Source organism: Glandiceps talaboti, chromosome 22, assembly GCF_964340395.1.
Source record: "Glandiceps talaboti chromosome 22, keGlaTala1.1, whole genome shotgun sequence".
Lineage (NCBI taxonomy): Eukaryota > Metazoa > Hemichordata > Enteropneusta > Spengelidae > Glandiceps > Glandiceps talaboti.
Window position 1 is genome coordinate 3,481,988 of NC_135570.1, and position 24,577 is coordinate 3,506,564.

General features: G+C 34.1%; 2 protein-coding genes across 2 annotated transcripts; both read right to left on the reverse strand.

Annotated features, from left to right (window-relative positions):
• Positions 1-755: 755 nt before the first annotated feature.
• Positions 756-8,688, reverse strand: LOC144452274 (neuronal acetylcholine receptor subunit alpha-9-like). The gene is made up of 4 exons (XM_078143340.1): positions 8,649-8,688; positions 7,436-7,545; positions 2,876-3,411; positions 756-2,499 (listed from the first exon to the last, which is right to left on the reverse strand). Exons 1-4 carry the CDS (start codon positions 8,655-8,657, stop codon positions 1,976-1,978), a joined length of 1,179 nt encoding a protein of 392 aa, XP_077999466.1. The 5' UTR covers positions 8,658-8,688; the 3' UTR covers positions 756-1,975.
• Positions 8,689-9,607: 919 nt separating this feature from the next.
• LOC144452416 (uncharacterized) lies at positions 9,608-16,003 on the reverse strand. Its single transcript, XM_078143508.1, has 3 exons — positions 15,788-16,003; positions 10,705-10,788; positions 9,608-9,774 (listed from the first exon to the last, which is right to left on the reverse strand). The coding sequence occupies exons 1-3, from the start codon at positions 15,876-15,878 to the stop codon at positions 9,608-9,610; spliced, it is 342 nt and encodes a 113-aa protein (XP_077999634.1). The 5' UTR covers positions 15,879-16,003.
• Between the last annotated feature and the right edge of the window lie 8,574 nt (positions 16,004-24,577).

Consider the following 24,577-nt stretch of genomic DNA (forward strand, 5'->3'; position numbering starts at 1 on the left):
TATGATACATGACAAAAGGTCGCTAAGTACATACAATGGACAATATATTACATCACTACCAAGTCAGACAGGACATTATGAAATGGAGAATGAACGAGGGGCGTGATAGATGACAGATGCATCACAGCAGCAGCTGACACAAGTTTATTCTCCCGTTTATAATAATTATACGTACAGTCTAAAACGCTCATCTACAGGATAGAGTAAGGACAAATGTAGTGTCTATAGAATTCACCTTATTATTGAATGTCATAACATCGTTTTCATATAGCCTTCAGTGATTGGCTTAGAGCATATCACGTGGTATGGACTATTGACCCATAGCGACCCAAATTTGCATATGGGGCACTAGTCCCATTTTCCTGCGGGCAGTAATCACGTAACATGTAAGTCTTAGCAGGGATTCATTTTGACTATATGTAGAATATGTGACTGAGAATGTGATGTGATATAAAATACTTGTCAGCTGGCCTTATTTGGGCACTAGTAGGAGTAGACGTCATGTTACCCCTGGTGCTGCTATGTTGCAACTGTTTCCCTCGGCTGAAATAGTTTGCTACATAACAACCCTCGTGGTCCTAATAGTCAGTTAATATGTGTATAATAAACACTACTGCAACAATGCAATCACATATAGTTACAGAACTTCGAAATTATCAAGGCAAATATGTATTGTTTACTTCTAAAATTATTAACTAGAATCAGGTTCTACGATATTGTCATTAGTTTATAACACTCCTTGATTTTATTGCCCATCATATTTGACACAATTTTAAATGAGAAATACATACAATAAATAGTCTATGGCCTATCCATGGCTTCAAATCTCAACATCGCCCATCACCCCGTCTCAGCGAGAAATCATGAACCAAAAGATGTCCATGCAAATGAGTAAACCCCAAACTGTTAGAATGATGTAAACAATGTATAAGTAGCATCCTATGTACCATATTTGGACATTGCGTAACTGCCCCCAAAATACTAATTTATTATTTGTCAGAATTCTGGCATTGATTAACAAAGACTTGATGTTAATAACCGTGGATGGCTTCGTTTGAATTTGAAATTTCATCTCAGCTCCTCATTGAGCTTAGACTGTAAGATACGTCGTGACGTGTTAGGGGTTGGCCGATGTTTGAGGGCGCCCCGTCACGGCGTACATTACCAGACGACATTGAGCTAGACGTGAGAGAAGAGATTGGAAGCCACGGATAGCCTCGAGACTAGTAAATACATAACTCAATGCTTTGAAATATAACGGTGCACGCGTCATGTCATGGTATTGGTAAACTAAGTATAATAACCATTTATACCGCAGACAACCTGTCTGAACTTAAACGTAGAAAAAGTGCTCTCTTTTGACGCAAATTGAAAATAAACAGAAGGTACATTTAACAACTCTATGATTGCTAAAGTTTTCACTCATCTCCGATCACCTACGCCAACTGCCCTTGCTTGCCATCATCTGTATACAAACCATTCCGAGTGTTACTATAAATGTAGAACAAGTTAATTTGCTGTGATCAGCAGTTTGTGATAGAAAAGTCTACAGGCTGGAGGGGGCAATATAGACGTAAAAAATGTTCTTCAGTTCAGTTACAAAACGACATGCTATGTGTTGAATATTCTTAAATCTGGGTGGGAGACTACCATTTAGACAGACATGTTTCAATGCAAGTAAAGGGGAACGCAACCCTAGAAATATGAAGGTATTTTCATAAAGTTTGTGTTCTGGTGAGTCGTTTCATGATTTCATATCATATATATTTTGCGTGATTGCAAAGAAATATCAAATTGCAACTCTATTATTTCACTTCTGTTCTCACACTGACATTTCTATGCATATGACACTCAAGGTTGTCAATTCAACTTTGTTACATTTTGTTAGAGTGGAGTTATGTTCCAATCATAGCATTTACAAGCATGAAGCAAACGGACTCTATTGTGAAACGAAGACATCTTTCGTTGCAAGTTATCATTTTCCTGTGTTTGCCTTTACCAATAGGATAGTAGTTGAAAGAAACGTTACTGTCAAGTAAACAAACCACATGAACCTGTCAATCACGGCCGCTACATCTCGCCATTCACGCACCATTTCCTCACGCCGATCTCTCTCCTGAGATCTCCAGGACAAAAGTTTAACGTGGTTAGTAATATCCTCTAAGGTTTTCAGACACCGTCTGCAGAGTTTCGTCCCGCCATCGAAATGTATTTCTGTCATTTCTTGAACGTGCTTATTTCCAGACTCGCACAAAGTTCCCAACTTGAGTTGCTGAACTGCGGGATTGTTCAATGTAACACAGTCATTTGAAGTTACTGAATAAGCCATTCGTTTTCGTTGTCGACAGAACATGAGTGGCGTAAGAAGATCAAACGCAAGACTTCGTAACCACTGGGGAACTTTACTGTATCTTGACGGCACGTGATACAAATTAAGAATCCAAATTGTCGTAAAGCATGAAATAGTTACAAGCACTATCATACAAGAGAAATATTGGGCTGAAAGAAAAAATGAAAAACGAATTATCAACTTTGACCATGGATATTAACGAGATCAGATTTGCTCTTTCTATAACCATGTCAAAGTAGGGCAGAAATATGTATGTATGTATGTATGTATGTATGTATGTATGTATGTATGTATGTATGTATGTGTGTGTGTGTGTGTGTGTGTGTGTGTATGTATGTATGTATGTATGTATGTATGTATGTATGTATGTATGTATGTATGTATGTATGTATATCACTATCAGTGAAATTCGTACATTGTGAAAAAAGGGATAAATACCCAAATGTCAAGCCTACATACCGATATATTGATCAATCTAGTCATCCTTGTTTGAAATGTATGTTCGTGAATGAAACCATATCTTACCTATGAGTGGAACATGATCGGACGTTGGGGGCATGGTCTCACCGACAACTTGGTTGAAAACAAACAGAGTTAACAAACTTGTCATACTCAAAGTGACCTTTTCTCCAGAAGCTGGTGGCAGATAAAATGACATGGATGCAAGGATGGAGATAAGTATGTTAGGAAGAAGCAAATTAAGCACATAAAATGTAGATCGTCGCCCTATGATAATAGCAAATGTCAAATCTAGGTATATTTCTTCACAGCAAGGGTAAATAGTAACTCCTCGAACAACCGGCACGTCTATTAAGTCCCATTCCCCATTTGGTTTTTCATTCGTAATATCAGCTCCATCAGACTCCGACATTAAGTTGATTTCTGAACTATCATACGTCCACGATCCGAACTTTAGGGTACATCGCTGGATATCGAAGGGAAAATGGAGTACGTTTATACGACAGGCACTTTTATAGATTGCTGGGGCCAACCAAGCTAATTCTCCGTTGGACTGTATTATTGCGTTGGTATCTTTTATCCTCTCAAACTTGTCGTCAACGCTGCAAAATGAAAACATGTATTATTAAGACGTATTCCTGGTAAAATGAATCATTTGTGTTTCTAATGATTAACATAGCTAATTTCTGTCAACCGTGACCCCATTCTTTCTGTATTTTAATTTCATTATCCTCACAATTCCTATATTTTTGACATTTATTTTCACATGATATATAACAAGCATCAAGTTAATGACGCCTATCATTTTCTTCGGAGCATTTTCCTCTATTCCACTTCAGGTTTTTTTTTCGGTACTTGTGATATATGCTGTCAGTCTGTACTATCTGTCTGTCGAACTAACTCATAATTTTCTCAAAAACGGCCTCCTAAATTCAAAAGAATCTTGTAGACAGTCTATGCTGTATTGGCTAGATCTAACGAGCTTTTAGGCTACATCTGTGCCAGGAAATTAGCATGATTAACATAAACAGGTTCAGTCAGTTCATCTAGCTGTAGATATTCCTTCAGATATAAATTTGTCCACGTTCCCATACTCTGACCGTTGGTGGTGCGCTTACATTTAGCAAGGTAAAACAAGTACCTATTGGAGGCATTCAAATCAAGTCTGCCTACCACCTCTTGTTTGTTTAACTTTTTCACGTCAATGAGAAATTGTTCAAAAACCCTTAAAATTACTCCCTGTCCTTTTCTGAATACGAGATGGACATACAATAATTCTTTCAATACCGACTATGGTTATGGTGTCTCTCTATCACACTATGCCTGCATGTTGTACTTATAAAACATATATATGTACACTTCTATGGCTTTAAACATGTTAATGAATCTAAAATTATATCTTTAAAACAAACGAGAACATTCCACTAAAGAGCAACGACTTTATCAATTTATGGTTTCTCCATTGTCATTCTATCCATTTACAGTGTAAGGCTTTGATCTGATGTCTAAACTCTACCACAATGAACATATTTAACAAACCGTGAACAAATTCTATGTTTTCCCTTGTAGACCACATAGCATACAGTGCAGGCATTGTGTCCAATGCTCTTGCATTGCATAATCTATTTATTCGTCATGTTCTATTAAAAGAAATTAGGAATTATCTTCAATTAGTGATGTCAAAAAATAACCCAAAGAAATGACTGCAAATCATGAAATGTGCTTGAACAAACATAACATGTGAATTGGGTCTTACTTTGTGTTGTATGATATAAGTGTAACAGTCGACTGTGTCTAAATGGAATAGCATTGTATAGATGAATAGAAAATTTGTATAATGCGTTCGCATTGAATCATACATCAAGATAACATCTGTGTGTTTATCTTTATCTATCTGATATCAATGGTGTGTGCCAAACTAGCACTGACGTGGATATCGATAATAGCATAATTAATCTATCCGTTGTCCAACAAATGGCGACCGTTCATCTTAATTCCTACGCAGTTGAAGGTTGCATTTTTGACATGTAAATTTTATTCACTCTCAGACCAGTAATGAATTTAGTGGTCTGAGATTCACCACATGTTGTTGTGTAAGAAGATCTAATGCAGCTTTTAAGTATGACTAATTTTGATTGGTTGTCTTAATTTTGATCGATTGTCTTAATTCCTTATTTAAACACATAATATATAGCTTTAGAAAATCGAGAGTTCTTGTTAAATTTTGTAAACAACATGTTTGAAAACTTAGAAGGTTTAAACTTTTCTAAATCAAACCTTGATATTTCATATTCATCTTGTCTTACATTGATTATAGAAAAAAAACATTAATTGTGATATATCTATAGTTTTGATAGTCAACATACACAGATGACTTTGTTTCTGGTAAACACGTTTCAGCATATAAAATCTATCTGATTTAATACAGGAGAGAGCTGTCTCACACTAAAATGATAATTCAAACGTTCACAGCTTTGGTATAAATTTATTTCATATTTCCATTTTTATGATTATCTACAGCATTCATTGTTTATCTGTAACTAAGAGTTAATAATTTACTCTGTAAAAGAAATGTTTAATTATACATGTGTAATTGGCAATTGCTTATTGTTATCGATCGCCATACGGCCTACAATGCCATGGAAATGTGATACACGCTACATTTGTACATAGCATGTAACAAATTTCAATAAATATTGCAATCATTATAAGTCGGATACGATATTTCTACTATGATTCACATTTCAGAATTTAAAAAACAATGACCTATGCACACAGACACACACACACACACACACACTATATATATATATATATATATATTGATATGACAATGATACAGTTCTTTCTCAAAAAAGAAATATATTGTATAATTGTGACGTCATTAATGACTGCATTGACCTGACATTTTAGCATGCTGTAGTGAGTAGACGCTCTTGAGTCAATAACATATAAAACTAAATGGTATGAAACTAAAAGGCTGTTGGGCTATGGGAGTTATTCACCAAACATATGTTCTGCTATAGTGAACATATCTCTTCAAAATTACAGTTCACTTTTCTCTCTCATATCAATGAACGGTTCAGTATACGACACAGTTACTGCTACGGCTCGTCACCCTTTCTAAGGTTCGTATTAACCTCAATCTGAGCGTTCAAATATATACCAGTCTGACATTAATTGGTACGTGAAATATCAAAGTCTAGGAAACACAATGAGGTGTTGGCCTGATGCAAACAAATTAAAGATATTCAATTCATTCCACTATTGTTTAGGTTTGCTGTCATACTGGTATGACTTCGTAAACACCGTATGATGACATTACAAATTCAATAAATTTAGTGATATCTGGGTCGGATTAAGCAAGTATTGTACGTACGTTGGTCACAGCTTGCATAATTATCTGTAATGTTTTGAAAATTGATGGTAATAATAACACAAGAAGGCCAGAGGCCAGAACAAATTGCTACTAGAGAACTAAATATTGAATGCGGTTATTAGACTTTGGTTTAAAACAGTGCTTTACGATGACAAATGTACAACGCATGGAACTTTTCGTCACAATTCTGCAAACACTCCTGCTACCCTTGGGATGCAAATAATATATACAATACAGTCATAGTGCTAAAACAAGTGTGACAATCATTCATTATTTACAGTGCATGGAAATGAGATTACCTTGTGTACGTCAAAGGAGTCACTCGTATAAAGACCCAACAAATCTAACTGTTAATCATTGATATGACATAAATACAGACCAGACAGACAACTGCTGGCAGATGATATTACAGGGATCAAATATTAAATTAATCAATGCTATGGTCCATCCATCCATCCATCCATCCATCCATCCATCCATCCATCCATCAATCAATCAATCAATCAATCAATCAATCAATCAATCAATCAATCAATCAATCAATCAATCAATCAATCAATCAATCAATCAATCAATCAATCAATCAATCAATCAATCAATCAATCAATCAATTAATCAATCATTCAATCAATCAACCAATCGATCGATCGATCGATCTATCAATCAATCAATCAACCAACCAACCAACCAACCAACCAATCAATCAATCAACTAACCAATCAATCAATCAATCAATCAATTAATTCACTCTGATATCTAGCTGCGAAAACCACATTTAAAATAGATTGTTAAAAGACGTAACTAATATAATAGAGTAATAATGTAAATTAATCAATGCATCTATTGTATTAGCGGTCACTGACCTGGCCAATTATCCTAATTACAAAGTTTAAGATAACGTTTTCCGTTCACACTTCTTTTTAAATTATGATCTGATTAATATCTGGTTAGGGTTCAAGTTTAAGGCTTACATAGATTTTGTTTAATTATTTGCTATTTTTCCATTTTTTACCAGGTTGTCTGTCTGTCTGTCTGTCTGTCTGTCTGTCTGTCTGTCTGTCTGTCTGTCTGTCTGCCTGCCTGCCTGTCTGTCTGTCTGTCTGTCTGTCTGTCTTCAGTCTGTTAAGTTTCCGTCGTTTGATGTTTCCTTTGAGTTTCAGTAAAGCAATATTATAAGCGAATCTTTCGAGCTTCTTCAGATGTATCTCGTACAAATATAACTGATCTATACGTCATAGTTTACTTACTTGTCATACAAGGTAATGTCTGGTCGCCATAGCAACGAAGCCGGGACACGTATATTGCTAATGCCACCGTAGTGATCTGGATTCCAGCGAAGGTTTTCATCCACCCATTTCTAATATTGACAAAAATAATTACATATTTTGTAGTGGTCAATTTTTAATGGAACCAAAAATATGTAGAAAGCTTCGCAAGTGATAATCACAGGTTGTAGATGTATTTCACAAACTGAACGCTTTCCACAGAATAAACTTGTATCAACATGATATAACTTGAATAGTTCAACAATCACAAGGTACACATACATATTTCCCAAAAATATATAAAATGTAACTTATGATAATAAACAGAATTTTTCAGTTTTCAAGGATGAAATCGTATGGAAACATTTCCGCCACACTAAATAGAATTGGCACCAAAATCATAAAGTCAAAAGGGCTGCATTGACTTGCTCTTATAATATATTCAAATGTACGTGGTCTTTGCTCTGTTGTGATCTTTTCATTCCACTTAACTGGAAATGACCTGGTAATATGGTTTCTAATAAATACCATGCATCTATTTATGTTTAGCCATTCCTGTAATTACTGTGATTACCAAGTTTCAATGAACACTGCGTTGTGTACTTTTCATGATATCAGATACACTTTGATTGCTGAGTTCAAATCAACACTCGGTCTAATTGTGTGTTTATTTCGAGATCATAACACACAATCAGGATTGTCGTAAAGAAAGAACCAATGAAATACATTCAAATTGTGATATTATACATTGTCTGTTGATTATAACTCAAAATACTGACATTTGACCTTAGATTAGTACTTATTAGTACAAAATTAAAATATATCTGACGTCATAACTTTGGACGCCAACATATAAAGTACATCTAGGCAAAATAAAAAATTCCCGATAATCCGACTGACCTTATTTTAAGCCGCCTACCCTAAACAGTTTTAATAACAGAAAAATAGGACATTCTTTAACTTCCTGATCTTAATGCACGTCTATTTTCTTTCCCTAGCGATATCTGTACATATTTCATCAAACTATCACAGAAGGGGTATTCTGACCGACCGACATTTCGTTTGGTATTGGGTCGAAGCAAATATTTTTCACAAAAAATATTAAAAAGATAAAATAAAATGAATTAAAATAATATAAAATAAAGTGGGGCGTGTTAACGGAAATACACATTAATTATTATGTTTTTCGTCTTACCTGGCGCATCCAGCTGTTAATTGTTATAATTTGGTTCCTTTCATCCTACAAAAGTAAATAGTGTGATTGTTCGTTAGACATGAATATGCACAATAACACTAGCCATTTCACGAAATTAAATTTCACACACCGATTAAATATAAAAAGAAGAAGAATAACATTTATGTATTTAGGATAAAACGATAAATGTAAAGTTACACGTCGGAAAAGTTGGACTTGACCATAGGGTCCATGGCATGAATACTATAACAATTGATAACGTGGTAACTAATCGAGAACGTCACAACTCAATAATGTAGTAATTGTTTTACCCATAACGCAGTAAAAAGAACTGATAATAGTAACATTTGACCGATATTGTAAACTTTTGTAATCGATAATGTAAATTTACCTATAATGTATGAATACTAATTAGATATCGATTTTGTGATAATATATTCAATAGGGAACTTGCAATCCAAACTGAGCATGCTCAGATGCAAAGGACTATGGGATTATCTGTGGTTATCGTAATACCTAATCAGTAGCTACCGAAAAAATAAACCTCCCACAATGGTCAGGGTGATTATGAATTGATCATTTGTGGTTACAAACAATGTAACATTATTGTTTACAATACTGTTTGATTAGTATTTATTACCACATTTCCCATGATGCAACATTCAACATGGCGGGTTTGCAAGTTCCCTATTAGTTGTCATCAATCAGTTGTATCTGTAGAAGTCTTATTAATAGCAAATAAGGTTAGCGGAAACACCTTTTCGTCAAGACGTGATACGTCATCGGCTGGTTACTATGGTATTAGTTGTAACTAGACACTACATGATTGTACAGTTCGCCGGAAAAAGGTCTATAAAATTGACGACAGAAAGTGATGGTGTAATGTAACAGCTCACTTGTGTTGCTGTTCAAAATGTGATACAAATTGATAAAAAGGTACTTTTGTAGGCTATGATACTCTATCTCGTATTTAACAAAACGTTACGTACCACATCGATAAGTTGTATGATTGACATTCCAAACGTAACATTTGTAGCCACCGATGCGTCAATAACAGGGCGTAGCAAATTATTATAATTTCGGAATAGATCCTCAAATAGTGCTTTGTAATTTGGTTGTCCAATCTCTGTAAGTTAAAATAATAAATCAAGTACTATTACTTCAGGTGTTCAGGGCTGGGTTTGTAATTCTATATAAACGAACTACAGTGACTTCTAATTAACGGTAAACCACAAAATCTCTGAGATACTTTTCATGGCCTTTTGCGGTTTTCGTAACTATAATGTGTTCTGTTTGATACATTTCTATTACATCGTTATAACGAGATGAAAAAAACTTGTTTATCGGTAATTAGATGGTAATTGGAGTCAAAAGTTTGTTGATCGATTAATATATCTACCAATCAATCAATCAATCAATCAGTCAATCAATCAATCAATCAATCAATCAATCAATCAATCAATCAATCAATCAATCAATCAATCAATCAATCAATCAATCAATCAACCAACCAACCAACCAACCAACCAACCAACTAACCAACCAACCAACCAACCAACCAACTAACCAACCAACCAACCAACCAACCAACCAATCTGAACTATTTCAGCTATTATTATTATGCTACAATCCACACTCATGGCAACTTAACTGCCGGATACAAGAAGTGGTTATTCACAAGCTAGATAACATCTAGTCTATCTATTCTAGTTTAGAAAAATAAATATTTGACCGCTATATTTGGTGCAAATCAGTGTTGTTGTAAAGATACAGCCTGTTTTATATTAAGATTCACTTGCTCTGTTTGACACAACCACTCAGAAATCAATAAGGAACTGTACTTTCTGCACTTTAAGATAACGAGATCGCAATTTCTTGCAAAATTTTAATTTCTGCATGGCGGTAAGATAGTTCATTTGTGGCAAAAAACTGTATTCGTTCACTCTTGCTGTCTTAAAGTGTAGTATGTATAGTTTGTATTGGTGTATGAAACAGAGCCAGTGAATACTTATATGAAACGGACTGTAACACACAGCATGCTGCCATGCATACTTACTATCAGTAGAATTTGGCGATGCTGTTGTAATCCATGGTTTATCTGTTGTGCTATTAGTAGTCACATTCTGTGCACTCGAAAATACTGCAGAATGAGGGAGACAAAGATAAAGCACAAATCAATCATTAAAATACATCTCACTCTCAACGTATTGTTTTGCTGTGCCTTTTTGAGAAATTAAGACCTTCGAAGGTGAAAGAGATTGCAATATGAATAAAGCGTATTTTTTTTCTTTCTGTATAGCGTAACTCTGTCTGTTGCACGACGTGTTTTGTAGGTTAAAGGAAATTTCTCTTATTGCTTGCTATCGAATAATATAAATAAAGACAAAGACAATTCTATTTCCCGTTTTCCAGTAATTTAAGACTTATTTTGCCACTATTGTTAATCTGTTGATCCATGAAAACGTCACTGAGGTAGGAGACTGTACTTAGAGGTAAATTTCTACCATTACCTGCCATGGAGTAGTATGTCATAGTATGGCTTGATCGTGCCTTTATAATAGGAAAGACAGGTGATATGGGCTCTCAAAGCAAAACAGGCGAAGGTGTGTTTGTGCGTGTGTGTGTGCGCGCGCACGTGCGTAATTGTGGGTGGGATAGCTTTAGCCTTTTTGATCAACCACGCAATTCTTGCAATTTTGCGTCAGTTGCTTCATATAGGTTCAATGAACGCGGTATCAATTTCTCTTCGGTAAACTTTTCAGTCAATAGATAGAGTTCCAGGTTGATTGGGATATCTGTCATCGTTTTTGTGGTTTCGACTGGCAGCTGTATTGCTGTTGTTGACTTAAAGACTACACTAAATAAATGTCTTAAGCAAACTTTCTAATGGGATTAAAATTAGAAAAAGACAAAAAAAAAGTTCATCGACTTATTCACAAAACGTTATTCAAAATACTAAATCGACGCTTATTTGATTTATGACAAGCAATAAATGTCAGCCCAAATCATTATTAACAACAATTATTACACTGGAAGCTGTCACAATATACATTTGGCATTGACTTTCGTTCACTCGGTGTCAAGAATAGAGAGTGGCAACGTGTATGTGTGCATTTATGATAACGGAGTGTGATAATTGGTAATCCCTTTTAAGACAAATATCACACTATCAGTGTGTCAACGGTATCTTTATTCTAATTTTAATCCCATTAGAAAGTTTGCTTAAGACATTGATTTAGTGTAATCTTTAAGTCAACAACAGCAATACAGCTGCCAGCCGAAACCACAAAAACGATGACAGATATCCCAATCAACCTGGAACTCTATCTATTGACTGAAATGTTCACCTTAGAGAAATTGATACCGCGTTCATTGAACCTATATGCCAAAGTAATTGACGCTCGAAAAGTTCATTAATTTATCCTACTTGACCTCTTCAATGTTTCTCAGTCACGTGATCACTCAGTTTTCATATTTGTCTCTCACCACTGCAGTTTTAATTGAAGTTATTTAACTGCATTAAATTCTGCATATTTCATCTCCTAAATTCTCCTTCACCATTCACTAGTTACTGCAGAATCAACGTCAGATAACACGTTCCCTATGTCTTCAACGATAGTGTTAAAAACAACCTACTTAGGTGGAAGATAGGCGAATAGAAAAATATTTTTAGAAAGCCTGTCAAGAGTGTTTTTTGTCAAAATAAATTTACTGAAATATTTCATCACCCATTATAGGATTTTTAACTTTTGCTTGGAGTAATACAAAGCACCGGACCGATCGTTTCGAAGAGGACCTTCGGGTCGTTTGTTGACCTAAGTATAAACGTTTTCAATCATACCTATGACAAATTAAAATGTGCATTGTAGATTATAATGAGACTATTTTTAATGAAAAAGTAAGTATTAATAAGGTGGCATTCGTAAATATATTTCCCAAGGGATTGAACTTATTTACGTATGTAATACAAAGTATTGCAATTATTATTTAATGATGATTTGCGAGATTTCATTTTATTAATTTGTTGGAACTATTACCTCATTAGCATATTACTCTGTGTAAATAAATACATCTTGAAAGTGATATGCATGACGGCCCCCACTTCCTCTAATTACTCATTTTAGTAACAAGTATATCTAATTTAAAACGTGATCATTCAAGGTGTTATAGTCAACTCAATGTGTAACTTAAAACTGTTAAATATGTATTATTTTGTAAGTACTAATGCTTAAATTTTAAACAAAATAGTCTTATACTATAAAGTCTAATCGAAGACATTATTAGCAACACATTCGTTTTTCGTAGCAACTGTTATATGCAAAAGTAATTTTGACTCTTAAAGTAAATGCATTTACTAATCTTGCAAAAAAACAAATATTGCCTTAAGAAGAACAGAAACCTTTAGTGGACTGCTGATAAGTATTTCACAAAGAAAGACCACTTAATCCCTTAATTATTTACTATTAGTTATCACCAAGATGGATATTGATGTACATTTGGCTCGTCACTTGGTACGTTTCTCACATCTATCAATAGCATGGCTGTTTCCCACATCTATCAATATCATGGCTGTTTCCCACATCTATCAATATCATGGCTGTTTCTGTTCCGTTGTGGGATAGCAACGCAATTTCTTTAACGACGTTAAAGTGATGTTTTAGAATTTCTTAAGCGATTTAATATATATTAAGTATAGCCATTCAATTCCCGATATTAGATTGATTGTGTAGAATGTTTATTCGGGCCAATGTCTATTTTCGGCGCAAATTCAAATCTTCTCCATAAAATGGCTAATGCTGATAAACTGCCTTAAAGTTCTCTGTCATAGGTGGACGTTTAAAAATCATCTTTGGCCAAAATAAAGGTCATTATTTTTGCAATTGGAAAAATAGTGGCCAATATTGTTTCCAGTGGCCAAAATATTGTACATTATTTTGATCAATTTCCCCAAAATAATGGCCAAAGTTGGATTTTAAACGTTGATCATTTCAACAGAATAAAGATGAATATGAAGATTAAGTCATATTAGGAATATACATTCTGTGTTTAATGCTTGCTTTGTTATGAAAAAAACAGACGTTTTCCGAAAGCCATCGGAATTTCCGAAATTAATCTGGAAGGTGTTTCAATGCTCAAGACATGATCATGAACTGCTTAGATGTACGAGTATTACAGAAGGGAATTCATTGGTCGGTTGATTCAAGTTTTACGTCTTATGTACCAATTTATTTGTTCGGCGTCTAAATGTATAGGAAGGGCCATGAGTTAAACCTTTTTTGTGCCGTTGACTTTCAGCTGATGTAATCTTAAACGCCGACGATACGAAATAATAGCGGAAAAATGATATAAAATCCTTGAGCAATTTAGCACAGGCTGACATCACTTATTTCAGGTTGTCAATTTTAGTTAGTTTAATATTCCAATGAAGGATCAATGTATTAATCATAGTATTAACAATAATGAAAAATCGTCAGTTAATGCAATTGTCTCGTAGCAGAGCACATAGTGTCATGTTTGTTTATATCACATCTAAAAACTCAAGTTAAAGTGAGTCACCGACAATGACACATTTTAAACGACCTGGTATTGACTACCATGACTAATGCGTAGGAGTTTTCCCTGGACGGTTTTGGATTAAGTACACATTTCTCATAAAGTCATAAAGATATTACGAATTATGATTTTCGATTTTCAGCCCTGTCGACATATCCAAGGCCATTATTTTGCATCACAGTGATGACGTCATAGGTTGAGTGTCTGGACATAATTAATCAAGCTAATGTCTGATGGAGAAACTGATAGTTATTGTTATTAAAAGAAGTGACTTGACACATTCACACACACACACACACACACACACACACACACACACACATACACATACATAAATACATAAATACATACATACATACATACATACATACATACATACATACATACATACATACATACATACATTCATACATGCATACATACATATACATACATACACTGTAACATTAACACGCATTGCTATTTACGACTACCTAAACAGATATTGAAATTATGCCGGCGTAATTTTCTAACTCTTACATCTCCGAGTAATATTTTTCAAATGCAAATCCTGTCATAAGCTAAGGCATAGAATGGTTTCTGAAGAAAAAGATATTTATTACCGGGGACAATTTCAGCTACTAGGTATAATGTAGCGCCAAAGTATTGCTGTTAGAAGGAATCTTGTTTTCCTTCCTTGAGATATAACACATCAAATGGTTTATGTAATATCAGATATGTCATCGCTACTTTAGAGGTCTATTCTTAGACTTCTGAGACTACATAACCTATCAAATAACAGCTATTAAGTTTAAGTTTGATGGATTACCGTCTTCATTTATTTCGAATTAAGCTTTTTAGGTTAGAAATTTCTTCCCTGAGGCTGGTAGCTACTAAGTCATTGTTATATAAACAGTTTTAATGACGTACAATTTTTAGAGCTAAGTATTGTAAAACCACCGTCTGAGAGTCAGTGATATATTATTCTTGGCGTCTAAAGCAATCTACTGATTCAATCAACAAATTCTATACCGTTTTTAACAAAATGAAGGCCTACGTGCGCACACGCGTCAAACTCCCCCCCCCCCACACACACACTTAGAGTACCAATTTAGTTTATAAAACACACCACATATGTACGTATTCAGTCTTTGTCGCTGCCTGTTATAGGGTAAAATTTTGTTCAAAAATTATGTGGCTCATGATAATTGTAATATTGAAAGTTAAAAAAATATTTCGGGAGAATAAAATATTATATTTTTTAGCATTCAACTAGAAACTCCCGAAATGTCCATTTATCAAACCAAGCCAGCTTTCCACTTTTATTTTTCACCACTTTCATGCATTATATGAATTTAATATCCGTGTACTTTCAAGCGGTAATCCTACAAATAAAATGTGTATATAAATATGGAATTGTTATTTTAACGTCAGGGTAGTTCTGATCGTTTGCTACTTTAGGCTAGTAAGACGCCAACTAACTCACTGAACAACAGTACAAAAATAGTGGACTGTACTACAGACCTCTTACAGTGACAGTGATAGTACAATAACGTGCGAGACAGTAAAAGTTATATTCCCTAGTGAACAGAAAGACTACAACTTACCTTGCGATATTGATGGAATAATGATAACAATGAACGTTACCAGAAAACTCATTGTAACATAGAGATTAAATCCGCATGGAAAAGTAGCCATCTTTCGTGACAAGACTGTCAAACCTCTTTATTTCATCCCTGAAACCGTTAGGAAAGGTCACACCACCTCGGTTATGCGAGATAACAACGCTTGACACCCATCAAACGCCTTTAGAATGCTTTTCAAGTACACATACACACGCTTGACGATGCTTTAACAATAATATGTTTGAATACATTAATGTTAGCTCACGTGACCCGTGAACAAGATTTCAAATTACTGACAGCTGCCGCTAGACCATGTCAACATGCAAAGATCCATTGAATGATAGAAAACAATATTGGTACCTTTGTACTGCGAGTGTAAAACTATATATTCGTAGCTTTTGTTGTTCGTGTGATTAATATGTTTCAATAACAGTGGATGTAACATCTAGAGCATGTAAAGAGATTTATGGTGTTCATCCAGGGATAATTTCTCTGCTAGGGGCAGCTAGAGTGTTATATCAGTGAATACAGTGGTTACATAAAGAAACATCTTCTCTAAACAGGACAACCTGAAATCCAAATTAGTCTGTTCTATTGTGGATAACATCAAATGACGACTTTTACATTTCATTCTACAAGTCAATGACGTCACAAATCATGTCGTCAAAGGCTCATGGCTGACAAGGTGACGTCATCTGACAGATTATGACTTAATATGATTGTCCTAAACATCTTAAATCAACAGAAGAAAATAATGATATAGGCAATAAATGCATGCTACATTAGGGCTGCTTGTGTGATTATTTTTACTTTCCATGTTGTAGTTTATTTAACTGAATCAGCAACAATGTGAAATGCTAGATTGTTTTTTCAATTCTTTTATTGTATCATATAAACATTACAAAACCAAAGGAAGAAAAAAGTGAGATAAAGCAATAACAGAATTGTAGAAAAAAGAGTCTATAGCAAATAAAGATTGCATTTAGATTCAATCAAGGTAAAAGAAGAGATAACATAAAGTTGATTACAAGTTACATTACAAAAAGTCCTCAAGACTCTCAATTATCTTTTTTGTCTTTGGTTCGTATGCATAACACTCTAGAAGCTTCTTGTAGTACTTAAATTTTTCAGCAAGGACGGTGATCATTGGTTCAACTTTGTTCACTTTGCAACTAAAAATATATCTCTTAGTCAGTAAACACATAATATTCAAACCGTAAACATTAGGGTTTGTGGTAATAACACCTAACAATATTTCTTTTTCTGAGAAAGTCGTATTACAAAGATTAAAAACAAAGTTCCAGATCTGTTTAACAATTTAGCAATCATAAAATAGATGCATCGAAGTTTCCGTTTCTTAGTTACAGAAGGAATATCTTTCGTGATCAAGGAGTTTTCGAAGGAAAAGAAATCTATTTACACAAATTATACGATTGAGCATTTTGTACTGAAGGGATACATCATCTGTAACTTTCTTAATCAATGCAAAGTAATCCACAAATTAATCTTTTAAGGTATTAAAATAACTGGCACCACTTCTCCACACATATTTGAGGCTTTGTCTTATTTTTTACATTATTATCTAAAAACTGTGTGTACATTGTTTTACACAATATTATCTTGTTTGTAATAACGCTATTATGATGAAACATGTTGCGAGATTCATAAGTTAAGGTAATTTGCGCATGTGTAATTATGTTAATTTAACAGCAACCCTGGACCAAGTAAGACATTATGGTGGTTCTATGACCTAAATGTAGGGTTACCGGTTGGTGTTACCATTATTTTATTCAAAATTGATTTATACGCCATTCTCGTGATGTTTTCCCAATCTGCATATAGATGTTTAGGTTCGGCAATGAAACAGCAGGTAGAATCGGGCTATAACGGGAACAATGTCGTTTCGCTTGGCTTTATACATACAATAGTAAGCTTACGTACGTGGAGTTTAGTTGCACCTCACCTCTTTGACAGTTTTGTCACATGTCTACCGTAAACGGTTTCGCAAAGATTATTTATAAAACTATCAAAAAGGTTATTCATCCAGATTTTGTGATTTCCTGGATTGACTACAATAATTCTATTTGTTTCCACTTGCTTGCAACTTATTGAACCTTTCTCTGTGTTGAGACGTGCGCACATGTACATGAAAACAGAGGCCTTCATGTACGAGCTTTCTATCAATTAAATAAATATGAATGTTATTTAAGTGAATTGTCACATGCAACATTTAGTTGAACATCTTATCACGAGAGAATCGAATCAAATATGATTCAGTTGATTCTCTCCATTATGGAGATTTACTGTACCCCTTTTAAAGGTATTGTAGGGATATAGTCAAATTTAATATGGGAGAATGATAATTAAACACTGAAATCAGTCATCAAATATTTAAAAACCACGTCCCTTGAGAAAAACAAAGATTTCTCTGAACTTACCTTCCGAGGGCGCAATTTTCAAAATGGTGACAGGTAATCATCAAAATTTGATAGTTTGTAACACGTCTCATCCAATGACAAAGTTCATGCAGAGTGGCCATGGCAATATTTATGTATTAATTTATAGATAAGGATAGCTTTCATTCAATTCATCACTGAGTATCACATAATGACAACCGTTTTAACAGGTGATTGAACTTGCTATTTGTGTTTCAATCAATTTGCCATTCTCAGATAAAAACTTGTTCTGAATGAAATTGTAGCATTATGATATTGGCTACATACGTACGCACCCACGTACACACACACACACATACATACATACATACATACATACATACATACATACATACATACATACATACATACATACATACCATTTCATTTTAATCTTGTATTCATATTTTCCCATGGGGTGATTAATAAAGAATGAAGCAGTCCATGTTTGATACTTATAATATTTTATTTTCTAATCACAATTCACATTTTCCACGTGAAACAATTAAACACCTGATCTATTTTGGGTTTTTGTTTTCTTACACTTTTTAGCACAGCTGAACATCTTAGGTTCAGTAGTGCTATAGGCAAGGAAAAAGTCTGTCTGTCTGTCTGTCTGTCTGTCTGTCTGTCTGTAAACAACTTAAAAGTCAAAAACCACTGCCATGATATTACCTTGAGTGTCTAGCTGGAAATTGTTCAAATCAAAATGATGTTACCACCAATGTGTGCGATTTGTGTTAAAAATGTAATTTTAGGTCAAACTACTCTTAACAACTATTAACTACTGGGCAGATCAGTCTGAAATTTGGTGAGAACATTCTTCAGGGTGTTTTGATTAAGAACTGTTCATGATATGATCCAATTCAATCAGTGATATGCAAATTTGACATAGAAATATGTCTGTCTGGTCAAAAATCTATAATTCTGTCACAAGGTTGTGATTTTGAATAATAGATTTTTAGTTTACTGTACTAGTGACCTTTTGATGAATGATGATGACAGGTATAGGTCAGGGACCTTTTTGTGATGACAGTGTGATTTACATGTCTACAGCTAAACATCTGTTGGACTTTGTGCGTACCCAATCATCGTTAAGGAGACCCCCATAAATGCTCTCTAAGCCAGTGATCACTTGCTTCCCCTAACTTTTAACATCAAGGCGTGAAGGTGGATACTGCTAGCTTGCAATTGGTGCCGCTGACTTGTTGGCTACTGTGTGCTCCCGCATGGATGGTTATTACATCCCACAACAAGAACCTACACCAACGGGACACTACGTTAATTTGCTAATGGACTACGGACATTGACTGTACAATGTACTTAGTACCGCGTAAAACGGGTGAGTTCATGACTTGCGGATAATTGTATACAAGACAATACGGACTGGCTGACAGCCATTTGAGCTTCACATTTCGCGTGTACAACCGTTTGCTGCCACATGGACTAGAATTCGCTAAATAATTAGTTAGTACCTGTCATCACCATAATTGCGCATTTATAGTTATAAAATTAGGTTTAAAATCTCAATTTTCGCCAAAAACTTATATCTCCAAACCTACATCTGGAATGGGGCTGTAAATTGGTGGGGAAGTTTCTGGAGGTGTTATTTTGGAGTTATCGTTCAAATCGTCTTGACCAAACTGGCCCTAGCAACAGCCAACTGATGATGCACATTACAAAGATAACAATAGGGATGGGTAGATTAGTCAATATAGATTCCAAAAATGTATGTAAATATGCCTAGCAACAAGACCACGCCCATAGCAACAGCCAATTGATGGTGAAGGTAACAACGGGGCTGGATAGGCAACCAGATAAACATAAACAAAAATCTGTACAGCTGTGCTATAATGCCATTGGGTCTAGTTTTGATATTTTGCTGATAAAAATTCAACATTTCAAAAACTTGGTTAACAATAACTGTTTTCCGGTATTTTCAATTGTAAAGTGTAAGCTTCTGAAATAGGTTACGAACACTTGAAGAATTATAATGTAGAATTTATCACATCTGCTAAGAAAATAAAAGCCCAAAATAGATTATAAGGTGTTATTGGTAAAAGTGCATAAGAATATTACTATAAAATATTATAATGGGGTAGAGAAGAAAAACGCAAATATGTATTATTATTGATTAAACATGTCAGTCATAAATACATTTAGAACAATCATTTTATGAAATGTTTGATAATATGATATTAAAATACAAATCAGAAGACGAATACAAAAAAGAAAGAAAAACATATTCAAAGAGTTGAGTACAATGTTTGGGAGTGCTCAAAATTGGTTAGTTAGGATAGAAGTGCACCCCCGTGTCGGTCTAGGTGTCATTCTTGTTAACCGTGTCATACTGATTAGTTACTAATTTGATGCCTATAAGTGTGATTGACTCAATCATAGTCAAATTGATTATACATTTCATATCCCGTCAAAGCTTTTAATATGGGCAAGAAGAAGTGTAACAGTTATGGATGCAGAACTCTCATCTAGTAATGTTATTAGGGGGAAACAGTTCTGACTGCCAAGGTTCACAACACCAACTGGACAGCAATGAATGTTCAGTCAAAGTAATTGATAGGACAAGTCACACTTTTGAGGTTCCTCAACCTTTATGATGTAAAAATTATCACATTTACTAAGAAAATAAAAAACCCAAACAGATCAGAAGATGTTTAGTGGTGCAAGTTCCAAAGAATGTAATTATAACAATACTATCATAAGGTAGAGAAGAAAAACTTTTATTGATATCATTGATTAAATATTTCACTCATAAATGCATTAGAACAATAATGTGATGAAATATTAAAGTGGCGATGTGGATGAGGACTTGGTATTTATTTTGGATTTTTATTTTATAAAATAATTTTATCATGGCTTCCTACTTGAAAAATCAATGTGAAACAACATATGCCAAATCCTTGTTTGTAACTCAATAAATTGCAAAAGACTAATAAATGTGTAAAATGTTTATCATTGCACGTACAATACTTGTTTACACATTTTTTTAGCTTTTCCTAACGTATAGATTTACAAAAACAGACTTTGTCAATGTTGTTTCACATTGATTTTTCAAGTAGTAAGCCATGATAAAATTGTTTTATAAATTAAAAATCAAAAATAAATACCCAATTCTCATCCTCATATCATATGGCCACTTTAAATTATACATCAGACGACTCTATGTAAAGAAAGAAGAAAATAGTGAGCTTGTTGACAGCACCATTATACAATGGAACCACATAGCTAACTTTTTTGTGCATGAGCCAATCAACCAGTGATGTATAATTGATATACCAGGAAGCAACTTATTGAAGCACACGTCTCATAACACAGATGAATCCTAACATAGTACAATTATTCAAATACACAACAAATTGTGTTGTGCATGACACTTGTTTCAAAGATATATGATACTCATTTGATGAGTCCTTGGAGAATAGATTAGAACGAAGTGTATTCACACGTTACTATCATTTTTACGACCTAAATGAGATATTAATAATGAAGTAACGATATTATGGATTAGGCAACTTATCAACAGTCATTTTAAAGATGTTGTCATCTACTTTCATTATTCAGTAATTTGAAAGGTGTATTGTTTTACTTTGAAATATGACATGTGTTTCGGAGAAACATTGATTATAATTTTGGAGCATATGGGGGAGGAATGGGACATATGAGTAATAATGTTTGTGCCATTGAATTTATTATTTATTAAGTAATTACAGCGACATACATAATTTAAAAGTATTAATTTGTGTCTGCTGTTACAAGCCATTGTTGAAAGACGTACAAACAACGTATGCATGCATGCATACATACATACATACATACATACATACATACATACATACATACATACATACATACATACATACATACATACATACGCATACATTGGTTTATTTTTGAGTAAATAGAATAATCGTTGTATAATACGCAAAACTCATGCACTGTTAAACATGCTACACAGTTGTGTTTGCTCTCGTGACATTTCGATAGTTTTTCAGTAGCATAAATAAATAATCAGCACGAAAACTCCTACGATTACTGCTGATGACATAGCAAGGAAATGCTGTTGACATAGCAACAAAGGTAGAGGTGACATGGAGTAATTCTGTAAATGTGTATGCATGTAAATAGTTAAATATGTTACAGTGTACTGGACACGGTTATCTATCTGTTTTCTTCCTAGCTGCCCCAGTCTCAACTCTAGATATTACATACAATTCCCCTAACGTGTAGACATCTCAATTTTAAGAACCAATTTCCTCGAAAAGATCTGTAGTTTACCCTAGAGTACATGTATAACATTTTCCCATCGATAAACAATATTCAGATTAGGTATAACGATCGCAAATATATTCATTTTTCATTAAGTACACCCTATGCGATGACTTTGTCCTATAATGACATGTAGTCTGCATCTGAAGATAATTAATCTAAATTATATAGTGTTATTCCTGTGTAGGAAGCCTTCGTGGGAAGAGACTGTGTTAATTTCTGTTGAATATTGAAAGATATCTGGAAATAATGAAAAGCCATTTCCTTTCACCACACAGAGTTATACAATGATCTATAACGTTTTTCCCATGACGTAAAATATGGAATTGATGCTTTATTGTAGAAGTAGGCATTTCAGCTATAATCCATTCAAAACGATACAGACATTTGATCATTTTCTGTATCTAATGTGTCTTCATCAAGAACGTTACAAATTAGAACTGAAAACCAAAGATGATGACAGAGGCTGATACTACGGATATCGTATAGTGTGCCTCAAGGGTATGGAACACTGGTCACACATCACGTGATCTTATGTTAGGTGCCACCAATTCAATTTATCGCTTTGCTGTCCGTCCGCGTGTCGGTGGTTTTTAGGTAGATTTAAAAAAACAACCACATTTTATTTTTTCTCAAAATTTCCGGGCAAGACCGTATTTCATACAATTGTAAATGGAAAGACCATTCAAATAAGTTTAGAATAAATACACATATACACAATTATCATATGTTTTGTATCAAGTTGATTAAAATTCTAGTATTCTAAAATTTATGTACCCCTTTAGTTTTCCAGACCGTGGTTGTTTACCTTCATTGTTACAGCTATTACGACCACGTGACATAAAGTGTACCGAAAATATTTATTGAGAAAGGGAATTTGAGTGATTTTTGTAGAAAGTTGATTTAATAATGTCAGTGTGTTTGTATTGTGTATTATGTTCGCCGCACGACGCACCTGATGATAGTAGTACGAGATATTCACTGTACTTTTATCAATCACTTTGTTTCAATGAAGAGCATATTTCGACAATGACTCATATAAGATTTAGTTGTAAGACAAAAAAAATCAATATATAATTCTGTAAACTTTATTAAAATTGTCATATAAAGTGTGTTTTATTTTGTTTTCAAGTGTCTATGACAATGGCATAAATAATCCCAAACCAGTACGTACAAGGCTATTAAAACACCGCATGTGTACACACTTACGCACGTTCTGGTTGACACTTAAAGTTCATACTTTAGATAGGTTAAATCTAACAACTCTTGCTGCCACAATACATTTCTATCATTCAATAACATCAGAATTTTGAAAACCTGTGTGTATTGCTAACTACGTTACTTTTTGTTTCTTGAAACAGTGGTTCTTTCCAGGTCAATGAGGTAATTTAAAAACACAAAAACAGATTCCAGGAGGTAATGAACATGCAAGTCAGGATTTCTAGATAAAAGATCAATCCACAACAGCATTCCTTGTGGAATATACACAATCATTTTAATTGGGGAAAGGCATTTCTTGATCATTTGTATGAATAAAAGAAACCCAAACCCAAATCGAAGCTGTTCAATGCTGTTGGCAAATTTGTGCTTCGTGGAATACTATAGGAAACAAACATGTTAAGATTGAAAATTGTTACGCTACGCAATTAATGCATTTGTGATCGATATGAAACTTACCAAAGTAGCACAGATGAAAGATCAGTCACTTTCTGTAGAATCCGCAAACATCCAAATAACACTTTTTACTAATGAAATATGTGTATTTCGCTTTGTGGGATGAACAAATATGTTGACCATATGGAGGTTTTATTCTATTTGTTGGCAACATTAAGACTACAGTTAACCTTCACAGAGAGGTTAGATGAAAATCACACATAACAAATGATACTATATTTTTTGATGATGTTATTTAAAGTCAGAGAGTGTGATACAACGAACTGGAATGAAAAATATCGTCAAATATAACTAATCATATTGACAAAATATGCATTTTATGACATTTTAGAGTTAGGGTTAAAGACTGTCATAATTGAAAATGGATGAAAGGCTTCCA

Excerpts from the sequence above, each read along its gene's own strand:
- LOC144452274 (XM_078143340.1), bottom strand. Across the intron at positions 3,412-7,435 it reads GACATTACCTTGTATGACAA|CGTTGACGACAAGTTTGAGA; the intron begins GTAAGTAAACTA and ends TTCATTTTGCAG. Across the intron at positions 2,500-2,875 it reads CGATCATGTTCCACTCATAG|CCCAATATTTCTCTTGTATG; the intron begins GTAAGATATGGT and ends TTTTTCTTTCAG.
- LOC144452416 (XM_078143508.1), bottom strand. The coding sequence starts at position 15,878 with ATGGCTACTTTTCCATGCGGATTTAATCTCTATGTTACAATGAGTTTT. Across the intron at positions 10,789-15,787 it reads TATTCCATCAATATCGCAAG|TATTTTCGAGTGCACAGAAT; the intron begins GTAAGTTGTAGT and ends CTCATTCTGCAG. Across the intron at positions 9,775-10,704 it reads ATCGCCAAATTCTACTGATA|AGATTGGACAACCAAATTAC; the intron begins GTAAGTATGCAT and ends TTTAACTTACAG.